The sequence below is a fragment of the Gopherus evgoodei genome, chromosome 3 (genome assembly GCF_007399415.2).
Source record: "Gopherus evgoodei ecotype Sinaloan lineage chromosome 3, rGopEvg1_v1.p, whole genome shotgun sequence".
In the NCBI taxonomy this organism is placed as follows: Eukaryota; Metazoa; Chordata; order Testudines; family Testudinidae; genus Gopherus; species Gopherus evgoodei.
Window position 1 is genome coordinate 103,075,375 of NC_044324.1, and position 18,035 is coordinate 103,093,409.

An 18,035-nucleotide genomic window follows, 5' to 3' on the forward strand; every position below is an offset into this window, starting at 1 on the left:
ATATTTTAAGAGGGGTCAGTGTGTTCCTGTTATCCTTGGGGAATGTTTTTGTACCATTCTTGATATTTGGATATTCTCGTACTGGTACCACTTGATATTGGGATGTGTTTGCATGAGTACTTTGTGACTAGCACTTCTTAGGAACATGTATTTCTGCAATATTAGCCCTGTTCTTGCTAGATTCTGTGAGTAGGTCCGGTCTCATACCAGGCCTCTGATACAAAGGCTTATGTCTCAAGCTCTCTTTCTGCTACAAGTATAAGTTTCTTAGTATTTCACAATACAAGTCCAGATCATAATATCATACCTGATTGAATGATGAGTCACTATCAGAGCAGTTGTCTGTATGGTAAGCACTATGTTGCTCTTTCTTGGTTTTCCTATGCATCTCCTTATTACGCATCTGATCTTCTTCAAATTTGTTAATCAGAGATTCCACCACCACCATCATGACATTCTTCAAGGAATGCATCATTTCTCTGTACCTTCAAAGTCAAGGTAATGTTAATACTAAATAATATAAAAAACACTAATTAAATTATGAATAATGGACTAAGGTGTGCTATTATTTACATTTCACTGAATTTACTCAGTGAACTAAAAACGTTTTAAAATAAATACAAAACACTATATAGATCCTACGTAATTAACAGAATGTGTGTGCAAACTTAAAAACTACAGATATATACATTTTAAAAATAAACCAAAAAGCTTTTAAATTTTGTGGCTCTCCTACAACTATTCAAATAACAATACTAAAATTTATAACAGAACAGAACAGGGACCTGCATTCCCAGTTTTGTCACTAATCTGTATTCTGCACTGAGATGTCTTTCAATAGGAACAATGTGCAAGCCATCAGCAGAATACGGCCCTAACAAAATACAAGAGACCAAATCTGATCCTCATTACCGTTTCTGTCTCCACAAGTTTAATTAAGGTTTTTTCTTCCACAAAAGTCCTCTGCAGAAGCAGCAGTAAAGAATGCATGGACGGATAACCAAGTTAATCTAAAATGTGTAATGTTTAATAAGCAGAAGATTTACACGGCTATAAAGTAGCTAGCCATGGTGCTGCGCAGAATGAACTTCCACCTCAAATATTCTCTTGAAAGTCTTCTTCCTTCATCAAGAGTCAGTATGGGAAGAGTTCGGCTTCTTAAACCCCTCAATTTCATCTTCCAACCTCATTTGTTGTTCACCTCCTGTTCTGCTTCCTTTTACCTAAGTTCCATAAACCTTCATTAGAACTGTATCTTCTTCTGTATGTTGGGCATGACTCCACCATTAGAGTTGTCTTGTTCTCAGCTGGTATAAGACTGCAACTTACCAGGATTGTCTGTGACAAAATCAAACTAATGGGTGTTACGAATACTGTGTAACTTCTGACACTGAAAACTATTTAGTTTTCTCTCCTCAGCTGTTTCTAATGGACACGTTTCTGCTCCCTGTAAAGGGTTGTTGTGATGAGGTGTCCACCCCACACTAGCATGTAAGGGGTTAATAGAGCCCTAGAGGGGCTACATAGGAAGTGGCCAATAGAAGAGGCTGTGAGGTGCAGGCAATCCGGGCTCAGCAGGCCCATATACGAAGAGCTGCAGAGGAGACGGGGCAGTTACTCCCTGGAGCTCAAGGAGGGAGAACTGGGTGCCACGGAGGTGGATGGTAGCTAGCACCCTGGACAGAACAGTACTGGGCAGGAACAGGGAAGCAAGAGAGAGCTCCTGGCTGGCCACTAGGACTAGTATGCTGAGGCCCTGAGATAAGGGCAAAGAAGGTGCTGGGGGTTGGGGAAAGTGGCCCAGGGAAATATACTGAGGACTTGGAGGGGATGCAGCACATGGCTGCGCATCGACAGAGTCCCTGGGCTGGGACCCAAAGTAGTGGGTCCCAGCTGTATCATGCAGTCCTTTGAGTGATGTGGGTCCAAGAACAGACATGACGGGGGCAAGGCACCATCAAAAGGCATACCGATATGGGGAGCTAATCTCCAAGATGGCCAGCAGGTAGCGCCACTGTGATAAGTCACACCCATCACATTTGTTATCAGTACCACTGCATTAAACACATGCATCTTTGTTGTCACAGAAATCCTGCTGCCCCAAGACAGGCTTTGAAGATGCTGAAATACCACTGATGTAAAACGAATCCAACATGTGACTTCAGTTATAGAACCGCCTGCTGTCAACCAAATATTCAGATAGATAAAACTCTTCACCCATTTGTTGTCATTACCATCATCTACCTGTAGTGTTGGTGAGACATTTTATATGCAGAGTGCATAACTTCCGTTTTATCACCACTGATCTTAAGTTCCACTGAGTCTACAATTCTTAACAGCCTTTCCAGCATTAGCTGTAGTTGGTCAGTAGTCTCTCCAAATAAAGCAACTGCATACTCAAGAGCCTCTAAAAATGAATCTTTACATTTCACACTGCCTACTTTGGCCTCCTTCAGCTTTGTCATCAGACAGTCTATTAGAATATCAAATGATGTAGGTGAGAGAATGCATCTCTAGCCTATTCCTGATTCTACTGAAAACTAGTCTGTAATAACTGTTTACCCTTGCCCAACTAACTGTACCATGGAAAAGTGTTTATTAGGCACACTAAATCATGAAGTACCCCATCCTGACATAGCAATAACCATAGTGCTCATTGATGCACTGAGTCAAAAGCAGCTGCAAAGACAATAAAGGCAATGTTAACTTTTTTTTTTTTTTTTTTGCACTAGTCATTTTACCATAGCATTCCACAAGGCATACACAGAATGGATTGTAGATCACCTTTATGGAAACCACACTGGTTGCCTCTTGTTACAGAGTCGAGACAATATTTGATCATAAAATATGGTAAATAATGTAATATGATCATAAAATCATTCACTGGGACTGATAACATTGCTGTTCCACAATAATTTGAGCAATATGATTGCTTTTCAAGGCATGATGCAGCCCCTTTTCCAGTCTTCTGGAATGTGACTGATTTCCCAAACTTTTAAGACAACTCAATGAAGCCAGTGAACTAAACCCAGACAACCACTCTTTAGCAATTCATTGAAATGTTATCCAGGCCAGGTACTTTATCATTTGATAAACTGTTTGACCACAGGTATCTCTTCCTCTAATGTCACTGGCATATTTTCTACTGAGTTTATTTTTGGATTAAGTTGTAATTTACATCTTGATAGGGATCTGTTCATTAATCCTCAAAAATGCTCATACCAACATTTAAAATGTGCATCAATATCCTGGTAATATTTTCCATTTTTGTTCTTAATTGGTGTAAGTCATGAGAATGGATGTCTTATTATGACAGTCAAAATCTCAAATATGCATTTCTGGTCATGTCTTTCAGAGGTTTCCTCAATGTGCTGTGCCATACTATTCCACCACTGACCATGGTAATTTTGGTGGACCCTTTTAACTATTTGTTCAACACATTTCTTCTCCTGTATTGTTCATTTCCTCCTTTCTTCATTAACCTGCCTCAACTTTTATTGCACCCATTCTACACTGCACTTCTCTTTTTTCCCCATAATTTGATGGTATCATCTGTAATCCTATGTTGCTTTTTCATACTCCTTAGTTCTAGCTGTTCTCCAGTGATTTCTGTATCAGATTCCCAAAATAAAGTCCACTCTTCCTCTGTGATAGACAACCAGACATCCAATACAGAATATTTATTGGAAATCGCTACCACGTAACTGTTAGTGATAGCTTCAACATAAAGCTTATCAACACTGGAGTATTTTGATGCAGTAGGTACTAAAACAGAACATCATTTCTACTATTAGGAGTCCATGATCAGGTTCCAGAGCAAGATGAGTATTCCTAAATACCTGTACATCCCAGGTGACTTTAGTCACATGGTTCCAAAGTAGAATGTGATCCAAGGTTGAACTGTTGCCCGATGGATACTGAAATATATACTAATGATAATTACTGTCATGAAACCAGGTAGTTAAATTCAAATAAACGCACATCACTATCTAGTCTCTCTTCCAGTAAACTGTGTGGCCCCAAATACCAATTCAAATCCATTTCTGTAATGACCAAAGTTAATGTTTAATAAACCCCCTCCATTCAAGAAACAGAATGGAAATGGAGAAAAATAGTCAATTGTCAGACCTTTGTGAAGTCAATACTGTATGTACATGCAAGAAAACAAAACGATCTGTAAAAGGGAATTATGCAATAATGTTGTATTTTACATGTATAATAGTGGTTTTCATTCTGAAGGAGGTCAAGGCACTTCATAGACTATATATGCTCAGCGCCTCTAAAATGGGATGGAGGGCAGCAGCCCAGTACAAAATTTGCATGCTGCACAACACTGGGCAAGGAGCAACTTTGGTCAAGCATTGGTATGAAAAAAAAGTCACTGAGATCTTTGGTGCCTCTATACAACAGGTATAGCTTGTATATTTAAGGTTTGCCCAAAGACCCAACAGACAGTAAACTGCACTAAACTGTGTTTATATACACCACAAAATGATAAAAATCTTAACTACCCAGAGACTCAGCGAATAGCACATTCACACTTGCTGTGCACTAAGTCACCATGTGAACCCTGCTACCGTGCACTAAAAGTTCCATAGGGCACTTTGACAAATTACAGTTTCAGTCTGAACTTTTAGTGACCCACATGGCCAGTTAGTGCATGAGAAGCTAGTGCGCTGTAGATTTACATCCTGGCTTGTTGCATACTAAATCTCTATGCAGAAAAGCCCAAAAGAACTGAGTTAATGCTGCTGGGTTTTGAACCTAGGAATTTAAGGAGTTGGGATATTTCAAACTTAATGCTTAAAGCATTAAACTACTCCCACTGGAATTATGCTAATGTAACCTAGTATATCTTTTGAGGGAGAGACAGCTAAAGACTTCACATTAAAGAACAAAACTGGCATTGCAATTGCTCAGGAAGGCCCTGGGCCCTGATCCTGCATAATTAAAGTCAATGGGAGCTTTGCCCTAATCCTGCAAGACTTAGACACATGGGTAACTTTACACATATGAAGTTCAAAAGCTTCGTTCAAAAGCACATCCCACAAACTATTGTATTTAGTGTCAAAAGGAGAGCCAACAGTGGTTGGTTAAGAACTGATTTGTAGTCTCTAAATGTAAATGATTGACTTATAAAATATATTTTTGCTACCTGTTTCTAAAGTAATTTGTCAATAACAATTAGGCACTAATTAATGAACTTGCTCATGCAATGATTTCATCCTGCAATAAAACTTCAAATTTCTTCTTAAGAACGTAAGAATGAGAACATAAGTATGACCATACTGGGTCAGACCAAAGGTCCATTCAGCCCAGTATCCTGTCTGTCAACAGTGGCCAATGCCAGGTGCCCCAGAGGGAGTGAATCTAACAGCTAATGATCAAGTGATCTCTCTCCTGCCATCCATCTCCACCCTCTGACAAACAGAAGCTAGGGACACCATTCCTCACCCATCCTGGCTAATAGCCATTATTGGACTTAACCACCATGCATTTATCTAGTTCTCTTTTAAACTCTGTTATAATCCTAGCCTTCACAACCTCCTCAGGTAAGGAGTTACACAGGTTGACTGTGCGCTGTGTGAGGAAGAACATCCTTTTATTTGTTTTAAACCTGCTGCCTATTAATTTCATTTGGTGGCCCCTAGTTCTTGTATTATGGGAATAAATAAATAACTTTTCCTTATTCACTTTCTTCACACCACTCATGATTTTACATACCTCTATCATATCCCCCTAGTCTCCTCTTTTCCAAGCTGAAAAGTCCTAGCCTCTTCAATCTCTCTTCATATGGAACCCTTTCCAAAGCCTAATCATTTTAGTTGTCTCTCTGAACCTTTTCTAATGCCAGCATATCTTTTTTGAGATGAGAAGACCACATTTGTACACAGTATTCAAGATGCGGGTGTACCATGGATTTATATAAGGGCAATAAAATATTCTCTATCCTTTTTTTAATAATCCTAACATCTTGTTTGCTTTTTTGACTGCCACTGCACACTGTGTGGACATCTTCAGAGAACTACCCACGATGACTCCAAGATCTCTTTCCTGATTAGTTGTAGCTAAATTAGCCCCCATCATATTGTATGTATAGTTGGGGGTATTTTTTCCAATGTGCATTACTTTACATTTATCCACATTAAATTTCATTTGCCCTTTTGTTGCCCCATCACTTAGTTTTGTGAGGTCTTTCTGAAGTTCTTCACAGTCAGCTTTGGTCTTAACTATCTTGAGCAGTTTAGTATCATCTGCAAACTTTGCCACCTCACTGTTTACCCCTTTCTCCAGATCATTTATAAATAAGTTGAATAGGACTGGTCCTAGGGCTGACCCTTGGGGAACACCACTAGTTACCCCTCTCCATTCTGAAAATTTCCCATTTATTCCTACCCTTTGTTCCCTGTCTTTTAACCAGTTCTCAGTCCATGAAAGGATCTTCCCTCTTAGCCCATGACAACTTAATTTACGTAAAAGCCTTTGGTGAAGGACCTTGTCAAAGGCTTTCTGGAATTCTAAGTACACTATGTCCACTGGATCCCCCTCGTCCACATGTTTGTTGACCCCTTCAAAGAAGTCTAATAGATTAGTAAGACATGATTTCCCTTTACAGAAACCATGTTGACTTTTGCCCAACAATTTATATTCTTCTATGTGTCCGACAATTGTAGTATGACCTACCTATATATTACCAAAATTATTTCAGAAGTATTATCATTAAATGTATAGCTCATAATCAAAAGGTCAAATTCCCAAGACAGACCCCCCCCATCCACTTAAATAGTTATATTTCAAGCTAATAACAGGGAGACTACAGTTCTCCACAATAGGGGCTACAATAGTCTTGAAATCATAACTACTAGACTGTGAGACCCAAACAGAACATTATCAGAGCACTGAATTTCTTGCAGTCATAATGTGACAAATTTTGGAACAGGTGGCATGTAGAAGACACTATTTAAACATAGTTTAAAACTTCCGTTGTTTTGTTTCCTTTTAGATGTGAAGTCTTCTGAAAGCAAGCATTTAAAAATGAATTTCTATCAACACAGAAACAAACCTGGATTGTTTTTACTTCCTGATGAACTGAGAACTTAAAATCAAAACAAATGGGTTTCGTAACAAAATCACTTTCTATTCACAACACAACAAATAGAGATGAAGTTCATACTATGCAAGAGAATCAAGAGAATCTGCAAAAAAGGGATGGCTAACCAGGTTGTAAGAATTATCTGGCATATACTTGGGCTTTCCATTTAAGGTCATGCCTTCACTAAACAAACCACTGTCTCAAGAAATCTGGCTACAAATCACATGTCCCCTAACAAGATTATAAATATGGTTCTGATGTGTAACATAGACCAGAGAATTTGTATGCAGACACGATTTTTTAAAAGTGCAACTAATCCACTTCAGTTGAATTACAGCTTTCAACATATGTATATCTAGATAATCATGTTCAGTGTCCACTTAAATCTACAAGGAAATTTAAAAATTGTGCATAAACCAATTATTTCTCAGATACACACATCTATATTTGACAAAGACCTCATATATCATATAGGACTATTTGTAAATCAAGTGTGAAATTTAAAATACAGCTATTTGAATTTAAGTGCCACCAAAATCCTAAATAATCCCCTAACCACACAAAGTCAGAAATCTTAAACAGTTCAATGGATTGTCTTCAAACCTTCCTAGACAGCAATATAGTTTCATTTTCAAGATAAGACAATTATGAGGAGTTTCAACCCAACAGATAATCTGTGAGGAAAGTTATAAAGGACAAAAAAATAGATTTTAGAACCAAAGTACCTTCATCCATAAATTTTACAATTAAGAATTATTGACTGAAAAAATATGAAAGGAAAAAAAAAAGAGTAAGATGGGCCAGATAATCCTGCCAACTGCATATTTTTTTAAATGGAATTTTATATGTATCCTGTGCACATACTCACTCTTTTGATTCCCGAGTCTTCTTTGTAACATGTTGGACAAGAGTGTCATAACCAGATCCTTCACCCTGATTTTGAGCAGAGGTACATTTTTCTGTTTCTTCTTCAATCACAGAGCCCAGAATGCTACATATGTATTGTCTAAGGTATTTCACAAACTCATAGCTGAAACAAATATCCAAAAAATAAAATGCAATGTATTTCATGATATTCATCTTCCAAACATTTTCAACATTACATTTGCAACATTTTTCCAGCAGACACATCTCTAGAAGCATCAATACTTTTAAGAATTAAAGAGTTTTTCAGCCGAGTGAAAAGTTCAGACACCAACCCAGAGGTGCTGGAACAATTTGTATAGGTGAGGTGCTGAGAGCCATAGAACCAAACTGTAAATCTTGTATATGATGGACACCACTTCAAATCAGGGAGTGCTGCCACACCCCCAGCACCCCTAATTCCAGAATCTATGCATCAAAAAAACAATTTTGCTTTTCTTGAATGTCTTCAGTATCGATATATCATATGAAAAGAATATCTCAGTAAGTCATAATTCCCTTTTGTGCCTATGAAAATCTTCCCCTAAATGCAAAGATCTATACTGATGACAAATTAAGGCTGCCACAGTCAAAAATCATAAAGTGTTAGGAAATGCAAAAGTTAAGGTTCCAAGAACATTAATCTTAATGCACTGATAAAAAAAGTACCTTGAAGCACACGTTATGACAATTAGTAATAATGGATCCAAGTTATACATGTAATTAGGAAAATTGGTAGAGAAAATGACACCACACCTTTAAGCAGGAAGTAGGAGGATCTGTCTGGCTAGCCTGTTGAAGGGAAAAGTGTTTTATGGCTGGGAGAAGAGAGAGAGGAAAACTGCTGCAAAAGGGAACAAGGAACCAATATGATGACGCTGACTCATCCCCTCGGAACTAGATGAGCAGAAGGGTTTAAATGGAGCAGCCCTGTGTGTGAAGGGCCCTTTTACATGGAGCAAGCAGAGGCAGCACCCACTTTCCCTCCCCTCCCCTTTAGGTGTTGAGATACCAGGTTTGGTCAAGACCTGATGTGGGCAGTGCACTAGCCACCCCTTCTTTAGGGGAGATGGGAAGGAATTTTTCCTTTACCACCAGATTAGCGTAGGTGGATTTGGGTTTTTTTCATGTTCCCCACAGTGGGTTCAGGAAGTGCTTTTTTCATGCATGGCATGAAGGGCAGTCAGCTGTATGTCACAACTCATTATTTAAGTGTGGGGCAGATGTCCAGTGCAGGTACTCCACAGGGAAGGTATACAGTGACCAGATAAATGGCTTGGAAAAGGACTTAAAAAGAAAAGGGGGATGGGGACTCCAATGATTGGTATGGCAGGGAACCAACTCCCTTTTCTTAGAGCTCACCTTAACCCTCCTACAAGGGAGAGTGGATGGTAAAGTCCCAGCAATGGATTTGCTGGGTGGATCTGGATGGAAAAAGAGGGGGAGCTGGCAGAAGCCCCCTGGGTAATTCTGGAATTAAATTGGGGTTACCTGCAATGCATAATTTTATCTGCCAAGTAGTCCCAGACATCTAATAATAAAGTTGCAGCCTGATTAAACCCATATCAAATATCTTCTGTCCTTCTTTCAGTATAGCTGGACAACAGCACATAAATGCTATGCAGTTGAGTTAAAACCTGTTGAAAGCTTAACTTTTGAGTTTCCTGACTTTTTGATTTTAGCTTTGCAATCTTCACATCACATTAATGCAATCTTTTGCATATAAATTACTGGAGTTTGTCAAGGAAAAAATCTGAACTCCGTTTACAAGCTCTTCCAGCAGAACTAGTGAGCTCTTGAACCAACCAGTGCACAATTCACTAGTTGCATGATCATGCCCCTCCATGCAAGAAAACATCCCTATTCAGGACAAAAGTTGCTTACGTCATTAAAGCAAATGGGACATAAGCATGAGCTTAAGTGCTTTACGAAATCTTAAGGAAATTTTCTATGTTGTAGTTTCATTAAGCAATTTTCACAGTCATAACTTTGTTAAATTAGAATCACTGGCTTTCAAATGAACAAAAAGCAACAGTCCGCATTGAGGACTAGTCTGTAGCTTCAGGCTTATTTGAAGTAACTTTTTAAAAAGATGTCCACATTACATGAACAATGTAATCCTGATAATATGTTTATTCTGCATTAGGGGCAAGACATACAGCACGTTACCACAACAGCGACTGCACAACAGTTGTTTGTAGGATTATACTACATTTTCATTATATCAAATGTGGATGCAAAGTGACAGTAGGTGAGCAGGTACTTTCTATGAATTGAGAAGGATCAATATATGGAGTGAACGTGCTTATATACGATATACTGGCTTTATTACATGAACTGTCCAATCCTGGAAAGTGCACATGAAAACAAAAGCAGCTGTTGCAGTTGCTGCCGTAGTTTCTTTTTTCTTGAACATTTTAAAAACGAGTAAGAGAGTCAAGTCATTTTTATACCAACTAATTTCATATAATGTTCTTTTCATCAGATTAAACTCCTGACTACCTTAAGTCACTTTAAGTGTAATGGCTCTAAATTATTTCCTCTTCCATTTATTCCCTTTCATATTTTGTCACTGCTAGTAGAGGCAACATAATGGCATTTCAAGGAAAAAGGTAACTAACTTCTCCCTTCATTTTCTGTCTTTTTCTCCTTTCACTTGTTTATAAGATTAGCTCAGCCATTATTATTACTATAAAAAAACAGCACTGTGACAGTCTGTTGAACGAAAGCTTTCATAAGCCTTTTTTCTCTTCTTTTTTTTTTATGGCTGGGGTGTTTGCAGAAAACATATTTTTTGCAGTAACTGCTTCATTCTCTCAAATAATAAGAATAATTTAGAGATCACAGCACAGTGTATTTGCTGCAGAGAAAGATGGTAGTCCTAAAGAGAGACTAAATGTATTTCATAGTCGACACTACAGTGTTGCTCCTTGCAGCATTCTTTCATCTTTTTCACTAGTCTGCAACAAAATAATGGAGAAGTCAAATTTCTGCATGGGCATACAAGTTCCAATCAAGCTATACTGTTAGTGTTCCCCAAGTCTGAAGAAAACAAAGTAAATCTGAATATTTAAAAAAAAAATCTAAGGTCCTGGATTATTGATGTGAATCAGCTTTGACTGAACTTTGAAAAAGAGAAGTGTTATCCATTCTGTCCTTTTGCAGCAGACTCGAATTAAGGGCTCCATGTTTCCTGCTGTTCAACATCAAAGAAGAAGAAAAGGGTAAAGGAACTGGGGGAGCAGTGTCTCCATGGCATATTGCCATTCCTTCGCGAACCAATGAAAGCCCATCACACCACTAGGGATCTATGGTACAGTTGAAAGAAGAACTTCACAGCGGTACAACTCCAGTACAATGACTGTGATGCGTGCTCCATCAAGCATTACTAGATTACTGAAATTCATTGCAAGTTAATTCTGGTAAGATTAGAATTAAGTATCTTTGACTCCTAACTGTGTTATACCACAGGCACAAGTGGTGGGGGACAGTCAATAGCAGTATGGCTCACACAGAAACTTGCTAAGAAGAGTGAAAAGCGAAGGACCCCCAAGAAGCTAACCCTCATCTTTGCTGCTCCAGATTGAGACTGCTTTCCCCACTGCATTTCTAGGATCATCTCCTTTCCTCTCTTTCAATCCCTCAACTCATTTTCTTTGAGCACAATGAGCTCAAAAAGATGAACCTTGTAGAATTTTCTGTGTACTTTTACACCATTTGTGGAGGGAAGTATGTTGCCAGAAGCTACAAATGCTTCTTCAGAAACATCAGAAAACTTAATTTCACATTTTATAATGTGCAAGTCACTTTAATTAAAATGTGTTACTGTCCAGAAATTAAAATGTAATTGTAAAAATGATATCTGTACAATCACTTTCCTTCTCGTGTTCAACACTCACTGATCTAGAGCAGCAGTTCTCAGTTGGGGGTCTGGGTCCCCCTCAGGGGCTGTGAACAAGTTTCAGGGAGTCCATCAAGTAGGGTCAACATTAGACTCACTGAGGTCCAAGGCAAAAAGCTGAAGCCGGAGCCCCGCCGCAGCAGGGCTGAAGCCCAATCCCAAGTGCAAGCAACTTAGCTTCATGGGGCCTCCTGCGGCCCATGGCCACAGACAATTGCCCTGCTTGATACACCCTAATGCTGGCTCTGGATTTTATATACAGAACAACAACTGTGGCACAGGTGGGCTGTGGAATCTTTATAGCATGTTGGAAGGGCCTCAGAAAGAAAAAGATTGAGAACCCCTGATTTAGAGCTCAAATTCTGAGTGGCTGCAGCGATATTAGCATTAAAATGGCATTAACAATTGCATAATACAAGTTACAGGTGAAAAATAAATTTTAAAAATAAAACCATTTAAGACATAAATAGGCTTGGAAAGCCAGTCTTGACCAGTTAAATAGTGTCAGATAACTGCCTATTATTTGATCATGGCCAAATATTGTCAAATATTCCAGCAAGAATTCCTCAATGTAGGCAATGGACTATCTTTTTTGATTGCATCCTGGTCCTTCTTTCATTTTTAAAGCTTCATTTCATTGTTTTTCACATTTTTCTAAGTTAAAATAACATAGTTAAGTAATTTTTCTTTTGTAATTAGGCATAAGCATCTAAGACTAAGCCTGTTGGAGGCCATAAAAATCTTACTTTTTGTTTATTTTTTACTGTTCTAATTAATTAGTACTTTAAAATACTTTGACGAACATTTGACTGGTCCACTGACCATTTATTTTTGGACTGCTCAAATGCACAACCCTAAATCTAAAATCGTTAAAAGAAAATGTGAAGGCATTAAAATTCTGAATTTAGTTTAAAAAATAGCCTAGAGTCATTTCTGTTTTTTACTTTACTTACTTGCTATCACCCACGTTCAGAGATGTCGGGTAGCTTGCTACTGACAACACATCACTGACACCTAGTTAAAGTATAAGGAGTGCAGTTAATGCACTGCCTTGCATTATTTAAAGATATTTTTGAGGTCACTGGCTTTTGCAGAAGAAACGAGGTCACAGAACCCGGGTTTTAACAATTAAACATTTTTCAGTATCAGAGGAGTAGCTGTGTTAGTCTGGATCTGTAAAAAGCAACAGAGTCCTGCGGCACTTTATAGACTAACAGACATATTGGAGCATAAGCTTTCGTGGGTGAATACCCACTTTGTCAGATGCATATAGTCATCATCTGAGAAAGTGGGTATTCACCCACGAAAGCTTAAACATCATTCAGTTCATATAAGTTAGATGGCTTCTCTCAGACCTCACAACTGTGTCATAAAATCTGCCATCTAGCAAAATACATTATATTAGCTAGAAGCCTGAGTACAAAACCATTACAATATTGTGTTTGTGTAATGGAGGTGAAGTGCAAAGATGAGTGTGGCCTCAGGAGAATTTGAGCACAGTAGGTAGGTAAATATGCGAGTGTGCATCAGCACAAGTTGGACATACAAAAGTCATTACAGGTAATAGAGAAGATTTTCAGTTTTATTCAAAATGTAATAAATTCTAGTTTCTAACAGAAATCCTATCAAATATATAAAAAGAGTTGGCTAATGACTGTGAAAAGTGCCTGTAAAACATCATATTTTAGCCGTCTTGCTTGTATTTCATCTACATGAGGAACAATAATAAGGACCCCAACAGCAATTACAAAAATCGTCTGGCAACCTTCAATTACGATTTTTTTCCTAGCTCGTTTGTTTCTGAATATAACACTTTTATCAGAGTTAATTAAATAAATTTAGAGACAATGGATTTTCCCTGAAGAATCATTTACTCTATTGATATTTCAGCCAAAGAAGAAAGAAAATACCAACAGAAGAAAAAAAATAAGAACTAGTAAAATATAGTTTATTAAATCTCTGAAGTAACATTCTTCCAGAGCTCATTGGTAATAGGGAAATTAAAAATATTTTCTTATATATAAGTCAATATAGGTAGCAAACATTTTCCCTTCATAGAACAATTGACAGCACTCAGATGACTCCATAAAATTAAAACAACAAAAATATTTTTACTTGTGAAAATTTTCATCTGTTTCTTCCAAATGTAAAAGAATCTCTTCGGCACATTCCACTGACGGTGCTCCTGTGATTTTTTCCTTCACACTCTGCAGTAATTGTCTGAGCATAGACTGTAACAGAGCTTCATCTTCACAAGAGAAATGAGACATCTGTGTGAAACATATGAAAGTACTGTAACTGTACATTTCCTATGTCTGTTTTCTCAATATCCTAAAATAAGAGTACTAATCTCTCATACAAATATCACTTTTTTTCCTCTAGTCACCAATAATATGAAGTTATACCCTCACTTTGCCAAAAATTGTAATACATATATAATTGTATTCATACAGAGAAAGGATTTAAGAAGTTTATTTCCATTTATGAGTGCCCTACTTCAAAACAGCAAATCAATTTCTTATCTACTTAATTTAAATTGAAATAGGACATTCTTAATCTGAAATAAAGATGCCCACACTCAGCCTTACACTGAAATAACTAAAGGTGAGAGAACTACAACCGATTTGTTTCCAGTTTTTATGCAGACAAGCCCTTGAACACTTACTACTCAGAGGACTAAGCCTGTTAGATAGCAGCAGATATAAAAATATAGGGGCCTCCTCAACAATAAGATCTAGAGATAATACCTTGACGAGAAACCCAGAACCCATCTCTCAACCCTTCATATACATAAGCATATCTGAAAAATGAAAGGGTGTTGGGAGTCTTATTAGGAAGATGCCCTGGGACTGGAACCCCTCTTATAAAGCACCTTCTTTCATACCAGCCTCTGACTAATATGTGCTTGATAAATTTACAGCATGGATCAGTTTGCATGTTCAAAGAAGAAATTACTTTCTTTTCTCAGTCCACCACAGGGCCTTCTATAGTCCAAAGGATCTCTCCTATTCAACATCCTCCCACAACCTCTGATTTTTGGATTCTCCTCCCCAAGAATAGCTCCAGGGCCTGACTTGGCTGGTGCTCATAGTTTTCCCAACATCAAGAGCAAAGTGAAATCAACATCATTTTTTAAACTGTCCACATGGCTGTCAATATCACAGTGGCCTGACCAGAGACTTGTAAATTTCACTCTACAGCGGCATAAGAAAACTGAGCAGCAAAAGTAAGATGTTAGAGCTGTTTGTATGCCAAAGCAGCAAGACGTCCTTGCGTCAGCTCATGTTGTGAAGGTTTACTCTTTCTAAGGAAGGAAGGAAAGCTTTATTTCTGCCTAGAGTAATGGCTTAAGCGTCTCAGTTTCCAAAGAAAGTTTCCTACTCCCCAGTGGTGATTGGATTTTTCATAATCTGTATCAAGGAAGGATGATTTTGAGACTATTAGTGCTTTGTTATCATTTGAAAAAAAGGAAACTAAAAACTTTTAAACTTCTGTATATAAATGAGATATGCAAAAGTTAATATAATCTCTACAATGAATAATTGCCACTAACAACCACTATTAACCAATCCACAAAAAGATACCCAGAACAATTTAAGGACCCACTTTCCACAGAAGATTTCTAATATTTAAAACCTGAACAATATTTCAACAACAGTCAATAACATTCACAATTTGAATCATTTATCTAATGATAGTGGAGATTTTTATATTTCAAAAGTGAATTCAAATTGTGGCAAAACATCATTGATTAGAGTCATACTTTATACAATCCAGGGCTTGCAACTCTACTAAAATACTATTTTCAGGCATTATTTTAATTGGTTTAACAGTTTTCTTTGCCAAACTAGTAAACTCATACAACAACATTTCATTTTGATCAAACACAATTCAAAATTAGCTCAGGTTTCTTGCTACCAAAAAAAGCATGTCAGAAATAGCTTTAAAATAGGCTGCATTCCCTGTCCTATCCTTACAACTCCATGGTATCCATTCCCTATTTTTAAAAACCTCCGTTTTTCTAAAAAATTAATCAAACTCAATGCATTCCAAGGAGGTAAATGACACACCCTCACAAGTGTTTCTATTATCAGTTTGTGAATTTGATATTTCCACATGTAATCTTCAACCCCTTAGTAAGAGTCATTTAACATTTTAATGTTTTTTTATATATACACAACACATATATATACATATACACATACACGCACAAACAAGTTGGTGTTTTTAAATTGTGTAAAAATTTAGAGTATTGGTTAACAGGCACATCTAAAAATTAAAACAAAGGAAGAAAGAGACCATTGCAAAGTGTTTGTAAAAACATCATGAATACCGTTTCTAGTTTGCTCTGAATTAACTCATTTGGTTTAAAACACCATCAGCTGAAAGGGACAACATAAAAGTGGTTTTTTTTTAATTTACACTTTTTTTGTTTGTTTGTTTGTTTTTTGATTCCCTGAAAGATTTAGATCTACCTTTTAACTGAAGGTTAACTGAAATGTCAAGTCTAGTTTTCCCTGGTTTTGATATAGGATCTCTCAGTTGTGATGTCTATGACCTGTCCTGTAAAATGATCCATGTAGTCAGATCCCTGTTCACAGCTCCATAAGAATAAGGGTCCATCCGTGAGAAAAAGCTCGTAGGACTAAACTTTAACATTCTAAACAAAGGAGTAGGGGTATGAATTTTACCAAAAGCCATGTTAATCCAAAATGTTAAAATCAATTTAGCTTCAATAATAAATTAACAGCATTTTAAAACTGTCTGATTAAAAATTCCTATTCCATTCAATTGCTCAACATGTACTCTTGACACCTATGATATAATCATTTTGCTATGAGTCCAGACTAGAAATTATCTGAATTTCTAATGGAAACAAGTGGAGGTAACGTGTGGGGAGGGTGTTTTTTGAGGGGTGGAGCAGTTTTTCAGACCTTTCTTACATATTATAAAGAAACATAAATGGGCACATACCCATTATTCATTTTGGCAAGGTCCCTTTCAAATTTTTGAGAAAACAGCCTGATTTTTAATTTACCGTGGTTACAAATAACAGTACTCTGTGCACTTGACAACATAAGTGATGTCAATTACCTTCATCCACATCAATTGCTGAAATCAAAATATGGGCCCTTGTCACTCCCCGCCTAAGGAAGGTGCCTGTCAAACATACAGATTTGAACTCAGCTGCTTTTTAAAAACCGCACAATTGAACTGCTGGCTGCCCCGGACGCTTCTACCCCGTTAATGCACAGTGCCCATGACGCCCGGAAACCCGCGGGGGGGGCGGGAGAGTTTATTCTGCCGGCTCGCGGCCGCCTCACCGCTGCCCAGGGGGGAGGAAACCCCCTTGATTCGTGGGGCTGCGAACGCGGCTCCCCCGGCCTGGCTAAGGCTCCGCAGCGTCCTGGAGCCGCTTCGACGGGGGCTGCCCGGACATTAGGTGACGGGGGCTGGGGCCTTAACTCAGCGCGGCTGTTCCAGCGTTACCAGGGGGCGGGGGGCTGAACATCACCACACTACGCGTGACCCACGGAGACCCCTCCGGGTGCGGGGCCTGGCAGCGGGGCCAGGCTGAGCCCGCCCGCCCCGAGCAGCATCGCCCGGTTGGTTCGCACAGGAGCAGGCCCGGCAGGCCGGCCACAGACACCCCCTTCCCCGCCGGGATCCCAGCCCGGGCAGGGCCTGGGAGGGAGTCACTGCGCCAGGCCCGGCAGAGGGGCAGGTGCCAGCCCGGGAGCCAGGCCCCGGGAGGTCTCCAGTGCAAAGGAGCGGACATGGGGCTGGTGGTTCCCCCGCAGCGCCGCGCTCCCAGGGGGCGGGAGTCACCTTGGGACAACGGCGGGGGCTCCAGCGCCGCTTTCCGCAACTGCTCGCAGCGACCGTTCGCCGAAGCTCCGACCCTTAGCAACTAGCCACGCGCCTGCTGCACTGTCTCGCGGCCCCCTTAGCAACATCGCGAGAGGCGGGGCGGGGCGACTGAGACACGGGCCGGCTGTGAGGGACTGGCCCAGCTGCGCGGCGGGCGGTGGGATCATTGTGCAGGAGGAGGGAGGGAAGTCACTGCTAAGTAACACATATCCGAATCCACCCCACTTCCTCCCTCTCTCCATCCCACTATCACATCTCCTGGTTACC

At 39.1% G+C, this 18,035-nt stretch overlaps 1 protein-coding gene across 1 annotated transcript in view; it reads right to left on the reverse strand.

Moving 5' to 3' along the window:
• The window catches only part of TBC1D32 (TBC1 domain family member 32), a 164,245-nt gene extending 146,433 nt beyond the window's left edge, over positions 1–17,812 (reverse strand). Inside the window, 5 exon segments of the mRNA XM_030556208.1 lie at positions 308–485; positions 7,962–8,123; positions 14,013–14,167; positions 16,992–17,057; positions 17,727–17,812. Of these exon segments, the coding sequence (XP_030412068.1) occupies positions 308–485; positions 7,962–8,123; positions 14,013–14,167; positions 16,992–17,003 (507 nt within the window). The 5' untranslated portion in view covers positions 17,004–17,057; positions 17,727–17,812.
• Positions 17,813–18,035: the final 223 nt, after the last annotated feature.